Source organism: Rhinopithecus bieti, unplaced genomic scaffold (genome assembly GCF_001698545.2).
Source record: "Rhinopithecus bieti isolate Rb0 unplaced genomic scaffold, ASM169854v2 scaffold_31548, whole genome shotgun sequence".
Lineage (NCBI taxonomy): Eukaryota > Metazoa > Chordata > Mammalia > Primates > Cercopithecidae > Rhinopithecus > Rhinopithecus bieti.
This window is the reverse complement of record NW_016814470.1, coordinates 2,004,260-2,028,357: the sequence shown is the minus strand read 5'-3', so window position 1 is coordinate 2,028,357 and position 24,098 is coordinate 2,004,260. Positions and strand designations below refer to the sequence as shown.

Here is a 24,098-nt window from a genome sequence, read left to right as displayed (position 1 = left end):
TACTAAAAAAAAAAAAAAAAAATTCTTAAGGCCACATTTTGAATCAGAAATGAATTATAAGTTTTTTTTTTAAATTGAAGCCAGTTTGAGCAAGAAAATTATAAATTTTTCATATAAAGTTCAAACATTGTAATGAGGCTGCAGCATATGATAATTATATTAAGCAGACAAATTATTAAATATTTTAATTCCATATAGATTACCATCTCATCTTGCTATCTTTACTCTCTCAAAGTAATGTCTAGATTAGTATTCATCTATTTTATTAAGAAAAATATAAAGGGCTAGTATAAAGAAAACTGAAAACAGTAGGCCTTTACTCAGTCAAAATTGTACCTTAGTGTACACTGTCCAGAGAAATAATCCCTACAGAAATTAATTTCAGGATGATCTGTATGTGAATCTTCTCTTTCATAGTCTGGAGACATTTTTGTTTCCTTTTTTGGATTTTATCTTATTAGAATGTCACATTTATTATGTATTTTATGTGTGACTCCTTTGGTTTAGAAAAGTCCTATACATATTTAAAATAATAAATATGTATTTTAATCCCTTTAAAATGAAATAGCCAGGTGTAGATTTTTTTGTAGGCTTTTGCTAACATATCTCATAACAAATATCAGTTGAGAGCTCAAATTCAAAATTAATGTTATTTCCCACTAAAAATCGAATATTCTGTTACACTGATTTCTTCCCATCATCCTATATCTTACCTAAATTAAATCTAAGTGTTTAACAGCACAGATTTGTTATTCCCATTATGTGAATGAGAGTAGTTAAGGTCAAATTTGGTATGTATTTCAGCAAGATGTCCCATTTGGGAGAAGATTCAGAGAATGTCATGTATAATCTTTGAACTATTCCGTAGAAAATCTAATTGAGAGCCCAATCAATTTTAGTAAGCAATTCAAACCATGCGCTACCATACCCAGCACTAAGAATACTTTTAAAGCCGCCTTACATGTTTGGCCAGAAGAAATTTACCATCGTCTTCTGTCAATAGTGTGCTGTATGTACAAAAAGCATTCTTGGCCAGGCACAGTGGCTCACGCCTGTAATCCCAGCTCTTTGGGAAACCAGTGCAGGTGGATCACTTGAGGTCGGGAGTTCGAGACCAGCCTGGCCAACACGGTGAAACCCTGTCTCTACTAAAAATACAAAATTCGCTGGGCATGGTAGCACATGCCTGTAATCCCAGCTACTCGGGAGGCTGAGGCAGGAGAATCACTTGCATTCAGGAGACAGAGGTTGCAGTGAGCCAAGATCATGCCACTGCACTCCAGCCTGGGCGACAGAGTGAGACTGTCTCAAAAACAAAACAAAAAGCATTCTTTTGCTTGACTGAATATTGGACACATTATTTTTTGAAAACCATCACACCACTGTTGTAAGTTGGCATTTTGCTGTAATTATTTCATACCAACAATGGCTGGTTATTAATTCAGCCTATTTAAAGTTCTAGTAATTGCATGTGTGTTGTGTATAAGCGATGTTTTATGTTCTTTTAATTGAGAGTACAATCAATTCTCCTAGTAAGCAATTCAAACCACGTGCCACCATACTCAGCACTAAGAATACTTCTGGATTTGTGGTCAAATTCTGACCTTGCATTAGTTTTCTGTTGCTGCTGTAACAAATTACCACAAACTTGGTGGCTCAAAAAATAAACAAATGAATATATGATCTTACATGTAGGTTACAAGTCTGACATGGGGCTTACTGGGTAAAATCTAGATTTTGGTGGATGTTGTTGGGGAGAATCTGTTTCCTTACCTTTCTAGCTCCTAGAGGCTGCCTGCTCTCCTTGGCTCCTGGCCCCTTCCTCCATCTTCACATCAGCAATGTTGCATCTCTCCGACCTTATTCTGTAGTCACTTTTTCCTCTAAGTCTCTTCTTCTGCCTTCATCTTCCATTTTTAAGGACCTTTTGATTATACTGGGCCCACCTCAGAACCAGAGAATCTCCTTAATTTAAGGTCAGTGTATTCTGACCTTCAATTTCACCTGGGACGTTACTGCCCCTTTGCTGTGTAACCTAACATATTCACTGGTTCTGGCAATTACGATATGAACATCTTTGGTGAGCCATTATTCTGCCTACTGCAGACTTAGCAACCATGTTATACTATTATCACAAGCTTGCCCATGGCAGCTTTGGAAATCAATGCCTAAAACTGAAAATAGTTTTTCTACTTCTTAAATCAAAGACTGCATTTTTACAACAAATGTAAAACCGATGGAATTGCTCTGTTATTTCAACTTTCTTACTTTCTTCTGCTGTAGATCAATACTGTCTATAATGCTAGTCATTCAATAGGACTTTTCTTCCCTAGTACACACTACCTGAGTCCTACTTACTTTTCTTTTTTTGAGACAGAGTCTCACTTTGTTGACTAGACTGGAGTGCAATGGCATGATCTCAGCTCACTGCAACCTCTGCCTCCCAGGTTCGAGCGATTCTACTGCTTCAGCCCCCAGAGTAACTGGGACTACAGGCATGTGCTACCATGTCCAACTAATTTTTGTAGTTTCAGTAGAGATGGGATTTCACCATGTTGGCCAGGCTGGTCTCGAACTCCTGACCTCAAGTGATCTGCCCACCTCAGTCTCCCAAAGTGCTGAGATTACAGGTGTGAGCCACCATGCCCAGTGCTATTTACTTTTTAAAAACATTTTGTGTATAATTTTTTAACTTTATTGTCCATTAAATTATTAATATCCTTTGGTTCCTCCATCTCTGATATTGATCATTTATTTCATTACTTTTTATCCATCTTACATGTTCAGCCAGAAGAGACTTACCATTGTCTTCTGTAAATATTGTACTGCATGTACAGAAAGCATTCTTATGCTTGACTGAATATTGGACATGTTGTTTTTTTAAAAAACATCACAGCAGTGTTGTAAATTGGCATTTTCCTGTAATTGTTTCATACCAACAATGGTTGGCTATTAATTCAGCCTCTTTAAAGTTCTAGTAATTGCATGTGTGTGGTGTGCAATTGTTGTTTTATGCTCTTTTAATTGAGAGCCTAAGTATTTCTGTTCTGCAGGAACTAAGCATGGTCCTGCAAGTGACGTGGCATACTGTCCAACCTAGAGCCTGGTGCACCGCAGGTACCCAGCAAATGATAGGTTATAACTGCTGCAGCAAGGCCGGACACGGTGGCTCACGCCTGTAATCCCAACACTTTGGGAGGCCAAGGCGGGTGGATCACATGAGGTCAGGGGTTCGAGATCAGACTGACCAACATGTTGAAACCCTGTCTCTACTAAAATACAAAATTTAGCTGAGCATGGTGGCAGGCGCCTGTAATCCCAGCTACTCGGGAGGCTGAAGCACGAGAATCACTTGAACCAGGAGGCAGAGCTTGCAGGGAGCCGAGATCGTGCCACTGCACTCCACCCTGGGAAACAGAGTGAGACTCTGTCTCAATAATAATAATAATAATAATAATAATAATNGCAAATGATAGGTTATAACTGCTGCAGCAAGGCCGGACACGGTGGCTCACGCCTGTAATCCCAACACTTTGGGAGGCCAAGGCGGGTGGATCACATGAGGTCAGGGGTTCGAGATCAGACTGACCAACATGTTGAAACCCTGTCTCTACTAAAAATACAAAAATTTAGCTGAGCATGGTGGCAGGCGCCTGTAATCCCAGCTACTCGGGAGGCTGAAGCACGAGAATCACTTGAACCAGGAGGCAGAGCTTGCAGGGAGCCGAGATCGTGCCACTGCACTCCACCCTGGGAAACAGAGTGAGACTCTGTCTCAATAATAATAATAATAATAATAATAATAATAATAATAATAATAATTGCTGCAGCAATGCATGGCCTCCCCCTTTTCCCTCTCATTCTTCCCCTGCCCTCTGCCAGCAAACACCTCATCAGACTCCCCACTGGCCTCTAACTATTTCCTGTCCTGGCTTTCCCTGTCACCATGTCCCTCTTACGTAGAGCGAACTTCCTCTTCTGTAGAGAACTGGATTCTGGGCAGGAAGGTGACAGCATGATGCTAGGGTGGGAGTCTGGCTTTAAAGCCAGAGGCAGGTGCAGCATCAGCAGGCCCTGGGAGCTAGTTAGAACTGCAGACTCTCACCCCAGCCACCACACTGCAGTAAGGTGCCCAGGTGCTCTGCACACACTAGAAGAAAGTTTGAGAGGCACTGGCTTGCACAACCTCACCGCTTGTATTAGTTTGCTAGGGCTGCCACAACAAAATACCACAGACTGAGTGGTCTAAACAACAGAAAGTGATTTTCTCACAGTTCCGGAGACTGTAAGGTATTCAAGATCAAGGTTTGGACAGGGGCGAAGCTTCTCTCCTTGGCTCACAGATGGCCACTCTCTTGCTGCCTCTGCACAAGGTCATCACTCCGTGGGCGCTCATCCCTGGTGTCTCTCTGTGAATTCAAATGTCCTCTTCTTGTTAGGGACACCAGGCAGACTGGATTAGGACCCACTCTAATGGCTTCTTGAAAGACCTTATCTCTGAATGCAGTTGCATCTGAGGTCCTGGGGGTTAGGACTTTAACTTAACAGATGAATTTTGGGAGGGACACAGTTCCCTCCAAGATTAAGTTCATAATGGCACTTTAAAGAAGAAGAATCTAAGGCTCAGAGAAGTATGTCACAGTCCAAAATCACAGTACAGGCCAGGGGATAAGGGTTTTATCTCTTGACAGAGCCCTCCCCAGGGGAAGCAATGAAGGACAGTGCACAAGAGGGCAGGGAATGGAGTCTGCTGTCTGCATTTAGGTTTCAGCTTTGCTTCTGTTACTTTTGAGAACTTGAGTAAGTGCCCTAACCTCTCCAGGCCTCAGTTTCCTTTTCTGTGAAATGGGGACAATAAAAGGCTCTTCCAAGCTGGTTGTGAGGATTCAGTGAGCAGGAATGACAGAATTCATATGAATAGCGCCTGAGGCCCCCTGATCCCACTCTGCCTCTTCTCTTTCCCTGCTATCAAAATCTGCCCTTATTTACAGCTGGCCAAAAATGCCCAATTATTTTCTCCAGGTGGTTTGCAGTTTAATAGCTAGAAAAACCAAAAGCTTTTAACTCTCACGGTGGAATTGTAGGCATCGGCTAGCAGGTGCATGCAAGTCTTGGCCATGCAAGAAGACTTTCCTCGATGCTGAGCCTGAGGCAGGAACTGAAAGGGAAAACTTGCTGATGTGCCCTTCCGCTCCTAGTTCCTGGAGGTTCTCACTTCTAAATAATAGGCTGCATATGATTTGATTTCATTTCACTCTAAATTGCTCAGCCTGCAACTAGGGGTGCAAGGTGGAGTCCTACAAATCAATTCTGCTGTGCAAATAAGCAGGCACTTGCTTACTTGGGGGCGCTTAGAAATGAGGCCAAGCTACGAAGTGTTGAGGAAATGATTGCAGTTTTCCTTTGGGGTCAAACTGGGTTTGGAATACAAAATTGTTTTCAAATATTTAGTTTGTACTTTCAATGTATGTACCCTGCGTTCTATGAAGGCCTGCTCTAGGCAAAGCACTTTGCTAAGGCTAGAGTGGGAAGACGGAGAGAATGTTTCTCCTTTCCTGTGCTCACAGGAGCTCAGGGCAGGAGTGCAACTAAGAACTAGTAATGGGGCTTGATAGACAGAGGTTCAAGTTGGGGAGGGCAGGGACAGATCAGTCTTCTTAGTCTAAGCTGGAACATCACTGTCCTGGGACAGAGGGACTCCTTTTACTATACTTTGTCCATCCATTTAATTTTTTGGAAAGGCTGCTTTAAATCCTGCCCCTATTGCATGGCCAGTATTGGGCTTCCCATCCTTTTCTGGGGTCAGCATAGCAGGTCAGATTGAGGCAGGTTTTTTTTAATCTGGGGCCAGCCCTGGCTTTGGTGGCAAAATATCCTCCCCAGGTCTGGGGCCAGATTCCTAAATGAGGTCAAGTTGTCCAGTGTATGGATTTCCCTTCTGTTCCCCCGTGGCTTTTGACGACATCAGTCCCCCCAGTTTTGCCTGCTGGAATGCCGGGATCCACAGAGAGAAGGGAAGTAGTCACAGACTGTGAGTGACCTTTTCCTCCAGCTTCTGTTCAGCCACTGCTGCTGTGGCTGTCACAGGGTCTGTGCTCTCCTGCAGCCCTGCCCGGCCTCCTCCCTGCAGGCCACCGTCCCCACATTCCCAGTGCTCTGAAATGTTTCTGCTCTCACTGGCCCCTTGTCACAAAGTCTCTTGGTTTATTGGATCTGCTAGTCTAATTCATATGAAGGAATAAATAATGATTAATGGAGTCTGCATTGTAACCAGTGGCCAGTGCTTTAATAAATAATTATAAAACAACGACTTAAAAAGAAGAGAGAAAGAAGCTTGAAAGGTAGAAGGATAGACCCAGTGTGGAGCTCCTGGGAGCTGTTATTTCTGCTAGAAGGCTTTCTGAGTCCCGCCAAGCACATGCCGTCCTCCTCCACAGGGATCAAAGGCTGAAAGCCATTGGCCTATTTGCCTCCTTGTCATCAGCCTTGGTGGGGTAGAAATCTGCAACTCAAGATTCCTGCTGCCCATTATAGAAATCTGTCCACCATAAACCGGGGCGTCAGTAGAATTGAATGGTGAATCAAAAACTGGAACAAATCACTTTAATTACCTAAGACCCAAACCGAATTCATAGTATTTCTTCATTGGACCATGAGCCAACTTCATTATATCCCCTCCCTCTAGTTGACCAGTTTAACCCAGAACTGAACTAAGAGTTCTCTAAAACTTGGAGCTACTGCTGGAGGGAATGTTCCGACCATTCAGCTAGCCAAGCCCTCTCATTTTACACAGAGGCCCTGAGAGCTGTGACCCAGGGCCTCAGCTTCACTTTTATCAAGGCCACATGATGCCTTGGGGGCCCAGATTTGACTCATTACTCTGGCAGCCCCTCACCTTCTGCACTGTTCCATGTGACTACTTGACTTGGAACCCCAAGAAATAGCACAAGGCTGGGCACAATGGCTCATACCTCTAATCCCAGCACTTGAGGAGGCCAAGATGGGAGAATCACTTCAGCCTAGGAATTCAAGATGAGTCTGGGCATCATAGTGAGACCTTGTCTTTGCAAAAAATAAAAAATTAGGCTGGGTGTGGTAGCTCACACCAGTAATCCCGGCACTTTGGGAGGTCGAGGTGGGTGGATCACTTAAGGTCAGGAGTTCGAGACCAGTCTGGGCAACATGATGAAACCCTGTCTCTACTAGTAATATAAAAAATTAGCCGGGCGTTGTGGCATGCGCTTGTAGTCCCAGCTACTCGAGGAGCTGAGGCAGGAGAATTGGCTGAACCTGGGAAGCAGAGGTTTCAGTGAGCCGAGATCACACCACTGCACTCCAGCCTGGGCAACAAAGTGTGACTCCGTCTCAAAAAAAATAAAAAAATAAAAAAATTAGCTGACCATGGTGGCACTCCTGTAGTTCCAGCTACTCAGGTGGCTAAGGTGGGAGGATCATTTGAACCCCAGGAGTTTGAGGCTGCAGTAAGCCATGATTGCACCACTGCACTCCAGCCTAGGCTTCAGATCAAGACCCTGTCTCAAAAAAAAAAAAAAAAAAAAAAAAATAGATAGCACAAACTCTGGTATTATGTATTGTACATTTTTTTAACAGAGAACCTCTCTTACACTAAGAAGTTGGCACCCCGAATGAGAAATGGGTAGCTAGATTGAAGTTCCTCTAGCCTTCCCCTCACAGCCCTAGAAATTCAAAGGAGAGGCTTTGCAACTTATTGTGACCTGATTTAGGTTATGATTACTAACATTATCATTGTTATTATTTGCTTCAATTACCCTACTCATTTATAATTTACGTTTCAAAGGGTATGGCAACACTTATCTAAATCAGTGGTCCTTACCTGGGGGCGACTTTAGCCCCCAGGGGACATCTGGCAATATCTGGAGACATTTCTGTTTGTCACAACTTGGGGGGTAGGGTGCCGACAGTGTGAGCTAGTGGCATTCAGCAGATAGAGGCCATGGATGCTGTGAAAGGACGCACAGGTTGGCCCCCACAACAAACAATGATCTGGCCCAAAGTGTCAGTAGTGTCAAAATTGAGAACCCTTGGTCTAAATCAACAGAGAAGGGGAAAACAGGTCTCCTTTCATCCTACTACCTCAACAAATTAAACACCACTTTTGTATGTTCCTCCCAGCCTCTGCCCCACGGTGTAAACTTCAATTTCCCAAGCTCTTCTAACCATGGCAGGAATACAGTTTGAATTCCACGTTTCTTCACTTCTTATTGCTTCCTTGGCTGTTGTCCCTCTGGCCTCATTATCTTCTCACCACTTTTAGTGGATGTAATACAATACTCCAGGCAGGTCGATACCCCGTATTTCACCTGATCAGTTGAGGTTTCTCAGTGGGGGTGTTTTTTGGGGGGGACTTGCCAAATGGGCTGCATGGGAGTGGCAGTGGCTTGAGTAGCCCTGCTGTGGGCAGCCACCTCCTCTTCCTGCAGCCCAGGCATCAGCATCATGGTCCTCATCATCAAAAGCCCTTTATGAAGCACCTTGGTGAATATATCCTGGCACGGGGACACCTTCTGCAGAGTTCTTCCCACCAGCCCCTGACATGCAGGGCTTGCTGGCTCAGACAGACAGCATCTATGTCAGCTCACCAAAACGGCATCCAAAAACTGGGCTGTAGGCCCCAGGCAGAGGGGTACGAAAACGGATTCTTAGGCAAGATTCATGCCAAGAGTAAGTACGCCAGGGAATGCAAAGACAGGCTGGATTCCCAAAGGGAGCCTGGCCCTTGAATTCCCTCCTCCAGCTGGCTGGAGGCTTCTTGGAGGATGTGGGATTTTAGAAGCTACTGTGAGGGAAGGAGAGAGTGAGGGGAGCAGCTTAACCGGTCAAGGACTTGGGGTCAAGCATTCCAGGCACACAGTGCAAGGCCTGGAAGATGTCTCTCCAGAGACCTTCGTGCTGCCCTCCTGTCTCACCTCAGTGTCCTTTTCCTTTTGCCTCTGCAGGTGTTCCATGAGCAAGGCATCCTCTTCGGCTACCGCCATCCACAGAGTTCTGCCACTGCCTGCATCCTCAGCCTTTTCCAAATGACCAATGAGACTCTCAACATTTGGACTCACTTGCTGCCCTTTTGGTACCTTCTGGCCCCCTTGACCGGCCTGTCTCCTTCAGGAGCCCTGGAGACCAGGGTGTCTTAACACAGCTAGTGTTGAGATGGCTGAGATTCTGTGCTGGGGTTTGGGGATCCCCCATGGGTACACGTGGGTGAAGGGGGTGTGTGACAGAGGGAAGAGACATTGGGTGTGCCACTGGAATGACCTTTAAGGCATGGACTGGGGTAGGATTTGAGGGGAAATCCCAAAAGTGCCTCAGTCCTTCCCAGCTCCCTGCTCTCGTGCCTGATATGATAGCATTTACCTTCATCTTCTTCAGTCTTGGACACTTCCCAGGTTTTTCAGGAGCCTTGGTTAAAATGTCACTAGTTTGAGGAAATCAACCTCTCTGAGCCTCACATTTTCCTACCTGCAAAGTAGGAGTGATGGTCCGCACCTCCCCAAGGGTTGCTGTGAGAGTTTCGGGAGAAAACATTAGCAGAGGCACCTGGCACAGAGCTCTGGGTGTTCCGTCATCATTCTGGGAACCATGGCAACTGGGAGGCACTTCATCTGGCAGCCTGTAGGTGGAGCCAGCTAAGAGCAAAGCTCTGGGAAGCCTGTGCGCAGAAATGGGAGTTGCCAGGGAAGCGCTTAAGAGGGGCCTTGCTGAGAAAGGTGGGGGATGAAGGCCAATGTCACACACTGCACACCTTTGCTTAATGAATGGAGGATGGAGACAGGGTCAAAGCACCAAATCACAGTGGATCTGAGCTGGAAGAACTCAGAGGCCATTCAAGCCACTGTCCCACTCAGACCACCATTGGTCGATGTAGACACAGCCGAGAGAAGGGGTGGCGTCCTTATGTCAGGCAGGGGCGCTGTGTCACAGGCTGGTCACTGGACTCCCTCTAGTCATGGTGAGAAGAGATTAGGAGTGTGCCATGCATGCAGATGGGCCCAGGCTCCCGGCACGGGAGCAGCCAGCCCGACTAAAAATCAGAAGACAGACCCGGGGCCAAAATGCAGGGGCAGGCTGTTTGGTTCCAGCAGCCAGGTCAGTGGAGAGAGGAGAGAGCTCAGTCTGGTGTGGACTAGGGTGATCTGTAAAGGGGCGTGGCAACCCTGGGCCTGCGGACTGGGCAGGGGTGGCAGCACAGCCCTGCTTCAGGGGCCATTTGTCATTTTTAAAAGTATACATGCTTATAAATTATAACCCTTCAGAAGGGAATAGAGTCAGGCTCTGCCACTGGCCCCAGTTCTCCTCCCTGGAGTGGTCAGGGGGACCTGCTTCCTGTGTGTCCTTCTGCAGCTTTTCTGGGGACTTAGGAGCATCTGTGCTGTGAGTGTCCCCAGCATCTGCCTCTTTCCCCGCTGCCCTCCCCTTACTTCCCTCCCTTGGAGATCTCACTCTGTCAGCATCTGCAATCTGCATGTCTCCTGGACTTTGGAACATCTGCCTGGTGTTCCATTTTCTGGATGAATCATGGTTGATTTAGGCTGTTTTGAGATTTGAGCTGCTAAAAGGCTACCGGCCTGTCCATCCCTGCTTGTGGGTCTTGTGCTGCATGCATGGATTCCTGTAGGGTGATTTTTTTTGCTATTTTACAGCTGAGCCAAGCTGGGTGAGCCGCACCCCCCTCACCCCCAGCACTGCCTATGCACCTCTACACTGTGCCAGGCTCTCAGAGATGATCCTGACTGAGCAACAGAGAGTAGCAGGAAGGATTTGGGAAGGTCTGGATCAAGATGCCCTAAGGAAATGGGACCACCAAAACATTGAAATGACTGAAGGATACGTTGAGAGAAACAGCAAATAGCTTAAGCTTTACTTCTGCTGGCACAAAAATGAAAAGACCACAAGTGTAGCTGGAAGGATTTAGCAATGCTCCTTCAGCTCCTGTATATGAAAAACTTTGTAGAATCTCCTTCCTTGGAGGAGTTAGTGGGAAAGGGAGCCAGTTCTCTAGGCATGGTTTGTGGAAGTGAGGTGTTCTGCAGGCGGGACCTCATGTGTGGATTGCAGGTCAGGCAGATCTGGTGAAGAATTGTGAAGTGTCTCTGCATAGAGATCTAGGCTTTGCTGAGAGTCAGCTGTGGGACTAGCTATTCAGAAAAGTGATTGTACTCTTAGTGGAGGAACAGTGTGGAGGAGGAGGGAGAAAATAGTCCTCTTGTCCTCTGGGCTTGCAAGGTTCCACCTGGGGCATTGCTTCTATTTGAGGAGCCTTCCTACAAGAGGGACATAGATAAACTACATGGAGCAAGGACAAACCACAAGGATGGTGGTAACGCCAAATTTAGATCCTGCAAGGAAGGAATGACTGAAGGAACTGGGGTTATTTAATGTGAAGTTCAAGGAGGTGTGAGGGGGTTAGAAAGACTGCCTTAAAATATTTGATAGGCGGCCGGGCACAGTGGCTCACGCCTGTAATCCCAGCACTTTGGGAGGCCGAGGTGGGCAGATCATGAGATCAGGAGATCGAGACCATCCTGGCCAACATGGTGAAACCCCGTCTCTACTAAAAATACAAAAATTAGCCAGACCTGGTGGCGGGCCCCTGTAGTCCCAGCTACTCGAGAGGCTGAGGCAGGAGAATCACGTGAACCCAGGAGACAGAGGTTGCAGTGAGCCAATATCGTGCCACTGCACTCCAGCCTAGAGACAGAGCAAGACTCCATCTCAAAAAAACAAAACAAAACAAAAAAAACAAAAAAACACATGCGCGCGCACGCGCGTGCGCACACACACACACATACACATATGTTAAGCTTGTTTTCTATGATCCTGGTGGAGGGAACTAGGCCAATCAAATGGAGATAGATACAAGGAGGATAGATTTGAGCCAGTGAAGGAGAACTTTCCAGCCCTCAGAGCTGCCTTGGGACGTAACGAGCCCCCCATCCCTGGAAGCACGCAAGCTGAGGCTGGAGAATCGCTAGGGGATTGGACTAGATATACATAAAGCTTCTCTTCTTACTTCACCTGCCCATTCCCAACATACTGCCTCCCAATTAAAAAAGGAGCCCCTACCTCCCTAACACACCGTATTTCCCCAAAGTGAGAACACAAAGGAATTGGTCATCGCGAGGGAATGGAGACAGTAGATAGGTGAGGATCTAAGAGGAGCTTCCATCATGGAGGGTGAGTGGGCCCTCTGTATTCCTGATGGAGGGTGAGTGGGCCTCTGTGTTCATGATGGAGGGTGAGTGGGCCTCCGTGTTCATGGTGGAGGGTGAGTGATCCTCTGTGTTCATGATGGAAGGTGAGTGGATCCTCTGTGTTCATGGTGGAGGGTGAGTGGATTTTCTGTGTTCATGGTGGAGGGTGAGTGGGCCTCTGTGTTCACGGTGGAGGTTGAGTGGATTCTCTGTGTTCATGGTGGAGGGTGAGTGGATCCTCTGTGTTCATGGTGGAGGGTAAGTGGGCTCTCTGTGTTCACCACGGTGGGTGAGTGGATACTCTGTGTTCATGGTGGAGGGTGAGGAGATCCTCTTTGTTCATGATGGAGGGTGAGTGGACCCTCTTTGTTCATGGTGGATGGTGAGTGGGTCCTCTGTGTTTATCGTGGATGGTGAGTGGGCTCTCTGTGTTCCTGGTGGAGGGTGAGTGGATCCTCTGTGTTCATGGTGGAGGGTGAGTGGGCCCTCTGTGTTCATCGTGGAGGATGAGTGGGCCCTCTGTGTTCATCGTGGAGGGTGAGTGGATCCTCTGTGTTCATGGTGGAGGGTGAGTGGGCCCTCTGTGTTCATGGTGGAGGGTGAGTGGATCCTCTGTGTTCATGGTGGAGGATGAGTGGATCCCTCTGTGTTCCAGTGTTCGTTTGCATGGCAGGTTTGTGACCGCACTGTATGTGACAGACATCGAGAATCGACAACTACTCCTGGCCCAATGCTTGTGTACATGTGCACCAGCTGCGTGTACCCGCTTGCCGTCCAAGCTGTGCACACACCTTCAGCTCTATGTCCAAGAATGCCCGGCACATTTGCTACTTCTGGACTATGGCGCCGTCAACCTTCTCAAGCCTGGGTATGTGAGGCCTTGTTCTTGCTTTCTTCCCCGCTTGCAAGTGGGCTGTTTGTCCCCTTCTCCTGTGATAAGTCACTGGAACAGGCTTGGATGAGTTTGCAGAAGAGTCCAGGGGCCAGTTGCCCCTGTCCAGTTTCCCAGTGGGTTTTTTTATAAGAAACTTGTCCATAAGCACACTGCTAAATATTTAGCCACAACAGCCCTGATCTGCAGTGTTTCCAGTTTCTATGGTGATAAATCTTCCCATCATAGCCAGCTCAACCTACCAAACATGACATCACAGAACACAAGGGTGGAAGAAATATGTGTAGCACACACATTACAGAAATTCCACCATGCAGATACAGTTAAGATGTAGTCATTGAGCTACTCAGTACTTTTGTTAATAGGATTGTAATTCAATTGCAAGTTTATCTGTGACTTTAATTTTTAATGATGGCTGTGTTTCAGCACTCAGCTCTCTCCACAGGCGCCTCTAGTACCATCAGTGCTGTCTCTGTCATGCAGGCCAAGAGCGCCGCGGAGGGTGGGCTCATGAGCCTCGTAATGTCCAGAGGCTTAGAGCAATCAGAGAGATGCTAGAGTGTGCGGGGATTTGAGCAGCAGCCTAGAGCTGGTGAAGAATGGGTACTGACCGTCCCTTTTCCTTTCTTTTTCTTTGACTATGAGCCCCCCTCCTCCAGCCTTTTCTCCTCTCTCCCCTTGTGGGCATGCGATGTATCCCTAAGGATCTTGAGTTCTACGATTCCTTCCTCCAGGTCCCCGTTCCTAAGTGAGAACCAATTATTGTCTTCCTTGCCCAAAAGGTTGTCCACTGAGGAGCCTACCTCCATCCTCATTTCTTCATATACACACACTCACACTCACACATCACACGTACTGAACACATACACACAATGCATCACACACATACACACACCACCCATATACACAATAGCACTTACATGCACACACTCCACACACATACACGACCACATGCCACACATACTCACACATTGGACACACATACAATACACTCACATACACACACCTCACACCACATAACACACAATACACCTACAGGCACACACACAGTCTCAGACACTTATGCACAACACACACATACTGACACACACACAATACACCACATACACACCAACACATACACACCAATAACACTCACTGCACACACACATACTCTCAGACCCTCCACAACACCTCACATCCCACATACACACCAAAACATACTGGACATACTACACACAATACACTCACATGCACACCACATACTCCTCAGACCCTCCACACTTCACATCCACATACACACACCCATACTGACATAGTACACACGAATACACCTCACACACCTCACACCACATAACACACTCACATGCACATATAGTGCACACCGTCGCCGGACACTACACACACATCCACACACACCTCCTCCACCTACATCCACACACCACCCCACAACACATCGCACATCACACACACCACATACACACACACACCACACATACACACACGCATGCTCACTCACACACTCACACACATACACACACATTTTCCTGCTTCACTGCCCACTCCTCAGTGCTCTGCTGCCCAGTCCGCAGCATTCACCGGACCTTGCCCCTTTCCGTGTGAGCCAGGCTTACCCTCAGGGTTTGATGGGTTTGCAGAAGAGGGCGGGAATGTGCGTGCCCCTGTCCAGGGTCCCAGCCTCCTGACTGCTGAGATTGACACAGGGGTACTTCAGGCCTCCTCAGTGCCCCTCTCTTTCTCTGGTCCCTGTCACATCCCTCCCTCCCTCCTGGGTCCCCTCCCACCCTCCGGATTCCCTCTTACCCTCCATCCCTCCATGTCCCCCCTCCCCTGGGCTGGCTCCCCTGTGGCTTCTGGCACACATGGGCAGGGAGGCTCAGAAGTAGTCCTTTGACCTCTCCTCTCACATGATCTGGCTCCCCAGGGATCTCGTCCAAGCCTAGTGCAGCTCTTCCCACCTCCGGAGAAGCCCTGTCTCCAGTGTAGACCTCTTACCTGAGGTCCACACCACCTCAGAGCCATGAGACCAGAACTGTACCTGCTCCTGCCCCGCCCCTACACCTGCTACTGTTCTGTGTGTCCAGCCTGACTGACTGATGGTCACGCCCCTACTCCTTCTCCCCAGTCAGAAGCCTCACTAATCCTCGGGGTCCCCTTGCTCTCACTCCCTGCCCACGCCCACCCTCTAGCCAATTGGTTATCAAGGCCAGGTGACTTCTCTCCTACCTGCTCTAAGTGGCACTGCCCCTTCGTCTTGACTCAGGCCCCGGCCTCTCACTTGCAGTTATCACAGCCTTCTCCACCTCCCCCGGCCCCTGGAGGCTTCCACAACACCTTCTACCACAGGTGTTCCCAGGCTCCCAGGGGTTCCTCCGTCAGGCCATCCTGTGCGCTTTCACTGGGTTTCAGTCATCAGAATCCTTCATTGACTCCCTTAGTGCCTGAAAGAGGAAGTTCCCTTTCCTTAGCCTGCACCCAAAGCTGAAAGCCTCCCTGCCCTCAGGCTCCTGTCAGAATCCCAGATGACCTGCCAGGCTTTGTTCCAAGATCAGCTCCTGTGCCTTGTGCTCCACCCGTCCTGAGCACCTGCCCCACACTGCCTCAGGCTCTGATCTTTTGCTTCTGGCTGCGGTTCTGGGCAGGGACAGAGGCTCCCTGGCTCTTGTATGGCCCACAGCTTGCCCCAGGTGGCATCTGCTGAGCGAATGCATCCCAGTCCAGAAGGGAACCCCCTCCCAGTATGGGGCCAGACGAAGGGCTTGCCTGTCCCTCTGGAGGCAGCTTCCCACTGAAATCTCGCGGGCTGCCTACTGGAGCTGGGAACATGGGACCAGGAGGCTTTGGTGTTCACCCTCTTTGCCTGTGTGGCCAGCTTCGCTAGATCCACCTGTCAATGGGATAAAAGATAGAGATCAACCTGTATGGCCCAAGGCCTTGTTCAGCCCTGAGCTAGGACTCCACGGTTCCTGATGTCTTTGGCATGACAGGTGTCCTAGGCATGGCCATCAGGCCCTGGGCTGCCTCCCTTGGGGGATACCTCAGGAGGTGAGGGTGCAGGTCCAGGCCTGTCTCCCCGGCTGAAGCACCCCTGGCCCCTTTGAAAAGGACAGTGATCTCCCCTGCTCTTCCAAATAAATGCTTCAGCAAACAGGTCTCTAGAAGGTCCTTAAGCAACCCTTCTCTCACAAACTCCAAAACCTAAAACACAATGCAACACCCAGCCTCTCAGCTGGCCTGTCCCCCAGCTGCTGATATGGCATCCTTGTCTCAGCAAGGCCCTCCCTCCAACATTGATCTTTCTACCATGAGCACCCATGTCCCTGGGCAAGTGAGATGTGCACACTCTGAGTGGAGCTCGGCTCACTGGGTATGTCATCGTGGACCACAGCATGTGGCTAAAAGCGGGGACTGTCACTAACCTGCCTGGGTTTGAAGCCCATCTTTGCTAACTCCCTAGCTGCAGGACCCTGGGCGAGTGATTAAACCTCTCTGTCCCTCTGCTTCCCATCTGTGCAATAAGGATAAGTACAGAGTTATGAAGGAGGATGGTTGAAGTGTTATGTGATGTCATATATGTAAAGCCCTTGAAGCAAAGCTAGGCTCACAGTAAACTCTCAGGATGGGATTTGGGTGGGAAGAGAAGACAGAAGAGGACATCCTGGAAGGGGGAATGGCCCCAGCAAGGGCACAGAGCCAGGACTGTGGGAATGATGAGGGCCAAGTCAGATGCTGGGGACGGTCTTTGCAAGGGGCCTACATGGTGCCAAGGCCTGGCTCTTCTCCCATGGCTGGCATTTCTTCCCCAGGCTCAGCCATTGCCTATTCTGCATACACGTTCCCAGACATGCTGGTGTGCACCACCTTCCACGACTACTACGTGGCCATGGCTGTACTGAACACTGTCCTCAGCACAGGCCTCTCCTGCTACTCCAGGTACTGGGTCTCTCTGACCTCAGATGGGAGGGGAGGGAGGGTCTTGCGTGCAGCTCCCTGCACTCTTTGAGGGAGCTGGGGAAGAGGTGGGCTCAGTGGAAAAGGTGCTTGGGAACCTAAGACTCTGTTCCAGGTGGACTTCCTATTGCTGGCAAAACCAGCTTCCTGGGCATGCAAGATCCAGGCCTCCATGCTCAGAGAGCCTCATACTTGCTGCTAATACTCTGCTGCTTTTTTTATTTTTTTGAGACAGTCTTACTCTGTCACCCAGGCTGAAATGCGATGACACAATCTCTGCCCGCTGCAACCTCCGCCTCTTGAGTTCAAGTGATTCTGCCTCAGCCTGCCATGTAGCTGGGATTACAGGCACCTGCCACCACATCCAGCTAATTTTTGTATTTTTAGTAGAGACAGGGTTTCCCCATGTTGGTCAGGCTGGTCTGAAACTCCTGACCTCAGGTGATCTGCCCACCTTGGCCCTCCAAAGTGTTGGCATTACAGGCGTGAGCCACCATGCCTGACCTGTTTTTTTTTTTTTTTTTGAGACAGGGTCTCTCTCTGTGGCCCAGGCTGGAATGCAGTGGTGGTATCTCAGCTGACTGCAGCCTCGCCTTCCTGGGATCGTCTGCTGCATTCTTAATAATTTGTAATAATTTTTGAACAAGGAGGTCCCTGCTCTTTGATTTGGTACCAGGCTTCACAAACGATGCAGCTGTTTCAATTGCTGGACAAGTCGCTTATCCACCTCCAACTTTAGTTTGCTCATCTATAAAATGAGGCTGTTACAAACACCCCTAAGGCAAATGGGAGAATTACAGGTAATGTACCCAGGACACTTAGCACAAGCCTGGCACAGAGGAGGTGCCCCACAAATGTGCGGTCACTAATGGTGACTGGGTGTGCCTGCCTCTGGGCATATGTGATGGATGATGGTGTTATTCAAACGCCCTATGCATCCCTCATCACTGTGAGTCAAGCCCAACTCACTGGCTCTAATTCCCACTGTTTTTTTTTTTTCTTTCTTTCTTTCTTTCAAGAAAACTCACTGGGGTGTGAGTGTAGAGAATGTTGTTATATTGTTATGGGGATAACTACACCTGTTTATTCAGCTCTTTGTAGAAGAGAACTGCCCAGAAGTTCCTTTTCCCTAAAATACTCAGGGAATCTCCCAAATGGTTGTGTTGGGGTAACAGCCCTGGCTGAATAGTGCCAAGGCCAGTACTTTTGGGCTGGAGGCCTTTGGTGCTGGTCAGGAAAGGTAGGCTGGCAGGTACATCTGAGTTCTCTGTCCTCCGCAACGGCAACTCCAGCGAGCCAGTGGAATCTCCTGGCCTCCACTCGCCCCCCTCTCCCCAGAAAAAAACAGAGAGGTGAAATATGCCCCATCTGGTAACTTCTCCAGAATGATTTTGTCTCCAACTTCCTTTGGGTGACCCTTGGGATGTGTGGGGTTGGCAAGCTTCACAAGGGAGAGCAGGCAAGTTTCACAAACAGGACAAACCAGTTTTTTTGTTTTTGTTTTTTATTTTTAAATGGAAGGATAGATTCTGAAACAGCATTGGGAATACCTGTTCCAACTCGCTTTCCATTAGCCTGTGCTGAGGCGGGTTGGAAATATGGAGCTGCCTTCCATGGGAGTGAAAGTCTCTTTCTAGGAGTCCCTGCCATGGATGAAGGGAGGCGTAGCACACATAGAAAAGTAATAACGCTGCAGAAACAAGTCCAGCAGAGATGAAGCAAGCCCCGGAGGCCTGGGTGCATAGACTTGTGGACAGGCCATGGTCCAGGAACCTGGACACTCTTGGACCTGGTCCTTGGACCAGTCACTACTCCTGTCTGGTTGGCTCTCCTAGGCCTGTGTGGCTCTGATGTTTGAAATTTAGGATTAGACGGGGAGAGCACCATAGGTTGAGGGGGTGAATGAAGAAGAAAAGGCTTCGTGAGTGTGGAAGAAAGTCTCCAGAGTGAGGCTGGGCGTAGTGGCTCACACCTGTAATCCCAGCATTTTGGGAGCCCCAGGTGGGTGGATCACCTGAAGTCAGGTTTCAAGACCAGTCTGGCCAACATGGTGAAAACCTGTCTCTACTAAAAATACAAAGGTTAGCTGGGTGTGGTGGCAGGCGCCTGTAATTCCAGCTACTCAAGAGGCTGAGGCGGGAGAATCACTTGAACCCAGGAGGCAGAAGTTGCAGTGAGCTGAGATCATGCCCCTGTACTCCAGCCTGGGCAATGGAGCAAAGAAAAAAAAAGAAATTGTCTCCAGAATGGATGATCCAAGATAGTTTCCCCAGGAGCTCATAATTCAGATTCTTAGAACACTTGCTGGTTTTAATTTTGTTTTGTTTTGTTTTTAAGTAGAGACAGGGTTTCGCCATGCTGGCCAGGCTGGTCTCGAGCTCCTGACCTCAGGTGATGCACTCTCCTCAGCCTCCCAAAGTGCTGGGATTACAGGTGTGAGCCACCCTGCTCAGCCTAGATTGCTTTCTTCTAGCCAGGAGTCTTCCCGGATGGTTCAGATATAACAGATGGGGTCTTTTGGATGTGGCACACCTGGTGTCTTTGGAGGAACTTATCTGACAGGGCAGCTTTGCCAGACATCTCCTGGGTGCCTGAGTTTGGGGGCTTCTCCCTTTGCCAGTGAAATGGATTATTTATTTGTGGAGTACATCTGTGGCTATTCCATTCATCCACCCATCTACACGCCCACCCACCCATCCAACATTCCTTAAATACCTGCCATACTCCAGGTACCACGTTAGGAGCTGGGGGTGCCAGAAGGATGCCCTTACCTTCAGAGAGCACCCAGTGCTGTAGGAGAGACAGACTGCAGATGCCCCTAGAGGCCCATGAGGCCATCATTTCCTCTACAGTGTAGCGGGAGGGAGTGTAAGCAAATAATGATAAGGCAGAATGACACCTGCTGAAATACACAGGGTTCTGAGAAGTGGCATTAGGACTGGATATTGAAGGAGGTTGAACACTTTAGCTGAACAGGAGGACAGAGCAACCAGCCAGGACAGGGATGAAGACTACAGAGAGGGTGGGCCAGGGTCGGGAAGCAGCAAGGTGCATCAGAGTTGCCAGAGTCTGCAAGAGTGGATAGAGCAGAGCAGCTGCAGAGGGACTTGGATGGTGGGCTGGGGGCTTGTGGGTCCTATGAGGACTGGTCCTTTGCTCATGAAGGATGAGAGTCTCCTAGGGAAAAAAAAAATCCTATGCACTCAGCTTCTGTGCCCTGAGTGGTTTCCAGGCATGTTAACAGCCACAGAAGTGGGAGCTGAGGGGAGAGGGAGGTGGGGGCTATGCTGGAAGCCAAAAGGAGGAAGGGGGCACATGCCACACTCTTGCACCCAAAGGTAGAGTGGGCATTCCAGCTGTGGCCCTTCCAGTGCCCTTTGTACCTCGTCCTCACTCCACGTTCCCCTGTCTGTGGTTTTGCTGCTCTTACAAGCTCTCCTCCACTCTGTTCACTCCCTGTCTCTGCCTTTGGTGTCTGGAGAGTGAGAAAGCTGACTCGTGCAGAAGTGATGCTGGCCCTGAGTAACTTCAGGAGAAGTGGGTAGAGAGGAGGGTGTGGGCATCTGGAGGCCTGAATTTCAACTCTGCTCCCCTAGACTTGCTGTGTGGCCTCAGGGCAGTCACTGTCCCCCTGTCCCCTCTGGGCCTCAGGGTCTGCATCTCCAGTGAGGGCATCTGAGACAACATCCTCTGGGTCCTCTCTGGTTTGGGCATCCTGCAATGCCAATGCCTTAGTGTCTTCTCCAAGCTTCCTCTCCCAGCTGTCTTCCTCCCCCAGGCTCCACCTGTGCCTCTCCCTCCTGCTCCATCCAGCTGTAGTTGGGCAGAGCAGGAGAGAACCACCTTCCCCTCCCAGGAGCACAGGGGGAGACCAGGAACCTCAATATTAGCTTGATAGTTATCTGATGCTTGCCTGAAAATCAGGGTTGAAATGGCATTTGTTCCATTATAAGGCAGACCATTAAGGCTAATCTCAACATAGCTTTGTCGTACCCTGAGTGGTTTTTGGTTCTTACTATCATGGACTTTGGTTCAAATGAGTATGTTCCAGAAAACTGCCTTCTCATTCTGTAGCATTTGAGAGGGGAAATGAGAGAATGCATGCCTTCTTCATGGTTCTTGGAGCAAGGTGGGGGTGGCCGAGGCCCTGGCCTGCTCATGTCTGCACAGGAAAGGGCTGCCACTCTCTTCAGGAATGTCAGTTACACAGAGAGTGCTGTATATCACAAATCATTGTCCATCTCCATCCAATGCGTCCAACCATTGATTGCTTTTTTTTTTTTTTCAAAGAGCTGAGTGAAAAACCCGCTGGTCAGAGCTGTGAGGGCGAGAGATTAATTTTCACTCATGAGCTCTGCTGTAAGGACAGCTTGGCAGTTGCTGAGGCAGCTCAGAGGGGTGGAGCTGACCTGGAAGGGGTTTGAGGTCAGCGCAGGAGGTAGAAGGCTCAGCAGACATGGTTCTCAGACAGAGGCTTGGCCAGGTACGGGCGTGGGGAAATGTCCACATTCCTGCAGTTCTCCAAAATAAGACAACTCCTACGCAATAAAACAACCATAAACACCGCCCCCATGTACACACACACGTGCACTCGTGCGTGTACCTCTGCAATAGAATGATTTTTCCAAAGGCCAGCTAGTTTCAAGCCCTAGTTCCGGAATTCCAGTTGCCAATCCTTCCAGCTGTGTAGTCAGGGTTTAGAACAGACTGTGTTGAATCGACCTTCTCTTAACGAAGGCTTCTCCCGCAACTCAGAGTGTCTTGCCAACCTCGTTCTGAGCAGAGACCTGACTTCCTGCATAGCAGCCCCTTAGCCCTCTGCTGCGGGACTGCCCTACTAAGTCCGAGCAGGCTGGGCTGTGGGGCCGCGCATGGGGCGCCTCTGAGGATGCTGTGGCTGTGGCTCTGCTCTGGCTGTGGCGACATCGCGTGGCCTGATGCGGAACTGCAACTTGGTAGCGGGCGGCCCTTCTCCCAAGCTACCGGCCCTTCTGCCTTTTTCTCTCTATTGCCGTCTCTCTTCTATTCTGCTTTTTCTCCTCTTTTCCCTCTAGACTCGGCTTTGCAGCTGGAGAGGCTGGTCCGTTTGCCCCTGGGGAAACACTTTATCAGGCCGAGCGAAATGTTGTCTCAAGCCACAGAAAATCCATGCTTTGGGGGATGGCCTTCGCCAGCCAGAGCCAGATTTCTTCGAGTGTAAGTGGCCACAGGGCCCCTTTAAGAGAGAGCCTCTCAACCCAGAGACGGCAGGCGGTGGCAGGGCACAGGGCAGGAGGGGGCGGCCTGCCGCGGCCGGGCAGGGTCTGCTGGAGGACTAAGAAGGCCGGTGAGGCAGGTACCTGGCTCTCGGGATGGCAGGAGTGTGTGCCCTCTGCTCCAGGGGCAGAGCGGGCAGGGAAGGGTGAAGGCTGGGCGGAGTCTGAAGCTACTCAGCCTACTGCCTGAGGCAGAGGGGTGACACTTGGGAACCAGAAAGCCCAGGGTTTATATCCTAGCTCTGCTTCTTATTGACTCATCTGACTTCAGGCAAATCGCCCAGAACCTGTTTCTCCCTCCTGTTCCTATTTTCTGGACCAACATAGATACAAGGTGGGGCGGGGGAGAGAATGGAGCTCCACGATGCATGTTTTTTAAAAGCTGCTATTTAGTCTGTGTGACTGTACCATGCACAGTTCTAAACACCTCACGAGCATCGTTTCATCAGATCCATACAACAAGGCTGTGACGAGGCACAGTCATTGTCCCTGTGTCACCCGTGAGGATCAGGAAGTACACAAAGGTTAGCGACCTGCCGAGGTCACGTGGTTGTGAAGGGCAGAGTCAGGATTTGAACCCAGTGTGTCCCGATCAAGCTCTCCACATGAAATCACAGTGCTGCTGCCTCACCTCTCCTAGAGTTTGGATCTTTTTTGGGGGGACGATGCATCCTAGTCCCTTCTCATTGAGCTTCTCACCTGGTACGTGCCATGTGCCATGTATGACTTACAGGCAGGGTCAGCAAAGAAGAGACACGAAAGTGGGCTGGAGTGAAGTTGGAGTTTGTCTTGGGAGGCTGTGGGGCTTCTTGGGGCACACAGTGGTGTCCCTTTCCTCTGAAACGGGAATCTCTGGTGGGCCGTTTGTGCTCGGATGCCGAGGACTGAGTGGAGCACACTAGCCTGGAGAATGTCCACATCCTCAGACCTGATTCTGTGCTGGGTCCCCAGGATCCAGGCCTGACCAGACCTGGCACCTGCCTGAGGAGGGTTCCCTAACTGCCCGATGTGGAAGTCCCTGCATACTCCATGCTGAGGGATACAGGCAGCAGCCAGGTTTATGGTCAGGTAGCTTTACTGGCTCATACGAGATGTGAACAGCCTGGCCACGGGAAATGCGTCTGGGTTCAGAGGAAACAGCAGATGGCATTTGAAGGAGAAAGAACAGGCTTGTGGACTGGTCCCGAGGTTCTTGGGAGCAGAGTGGGAGCCACAGCAGGACCCAGACCCCATCCAGTGTGCTCCAGTGTGATGAGGGGCAGAACTGTCAGCAAAGGCTGAAAGGGCCCAAATGCATGCATTGCCTTTACAGACTGCATGAGAACAGCCATCCCAAGAGCCTCAGCGTGTGGCTCTGCATCCCCTGTGCTGGGTTCCTTACCCTGCAGCCCTGTGGGCCCTGAGGGAGGACACAGCCCTCCATAGTACACCTCAGCATTGATATGGGGACTGTACCTGTCCCTACTACCTGGCCTTGGTGGCCCAGCCAGGGCCCATGAGCACTTCCTTACCCAGGCCTCAGTTCAGGGCTGTGGTTTTGTGCAGAGATCCTCCTTGCCCATCCCCATGTCCTCCCAGTGTGCAGCCTGCCCTCTGTGCAGCCCAGTTCCCCATACCCTGAGCTGCTGCCCCAGGCTGGGCCCAAGTCAGCTGAGGCCCTGTCATATTCTGTCTGGGGGGACCTGCCTCTCAACAATCAATATCAATTGTTTTAATGTTGCTGTCAGCTGTCTTGGATTGGAGGTTGGGTGAGGGTGGCAACAAAGGAGAGAA

The 24,098-nt window shown here is 49.5% G+C and overlaps 1 protein-coding gene across 1 annotated transcript in view; it reads left to right on the top strand.

Annotated features, from left to right (window-relative positions):
- PAQR5 (progestin and adipoQ receptor family member 5) overlaps positions 1-24,098 on the top strand; it is a 106,017-nt gene that overhangs the window by 73,769 nt on the left and 8,150 nt on the right. Inside the window, 7 exon segments of the mRNA XM_017851103.1 lie at positions 8,979-9,106; positions 9,630-9,644; positions 12,901-12,937; positions 12,939-12,953; positions 12,955-12,999; positions 13,002-13,095; positions 16,926-17,052. Coding sequence (XP_017706592.1) covers positions 8,979-9,106; positions 9,630-9,644; positions 12,901-12,937; positions 12,939-12,953; positions 12,955-12,999; positions 13,002-13,095; positions 16,926-17,052 — 461 coding nt within the window.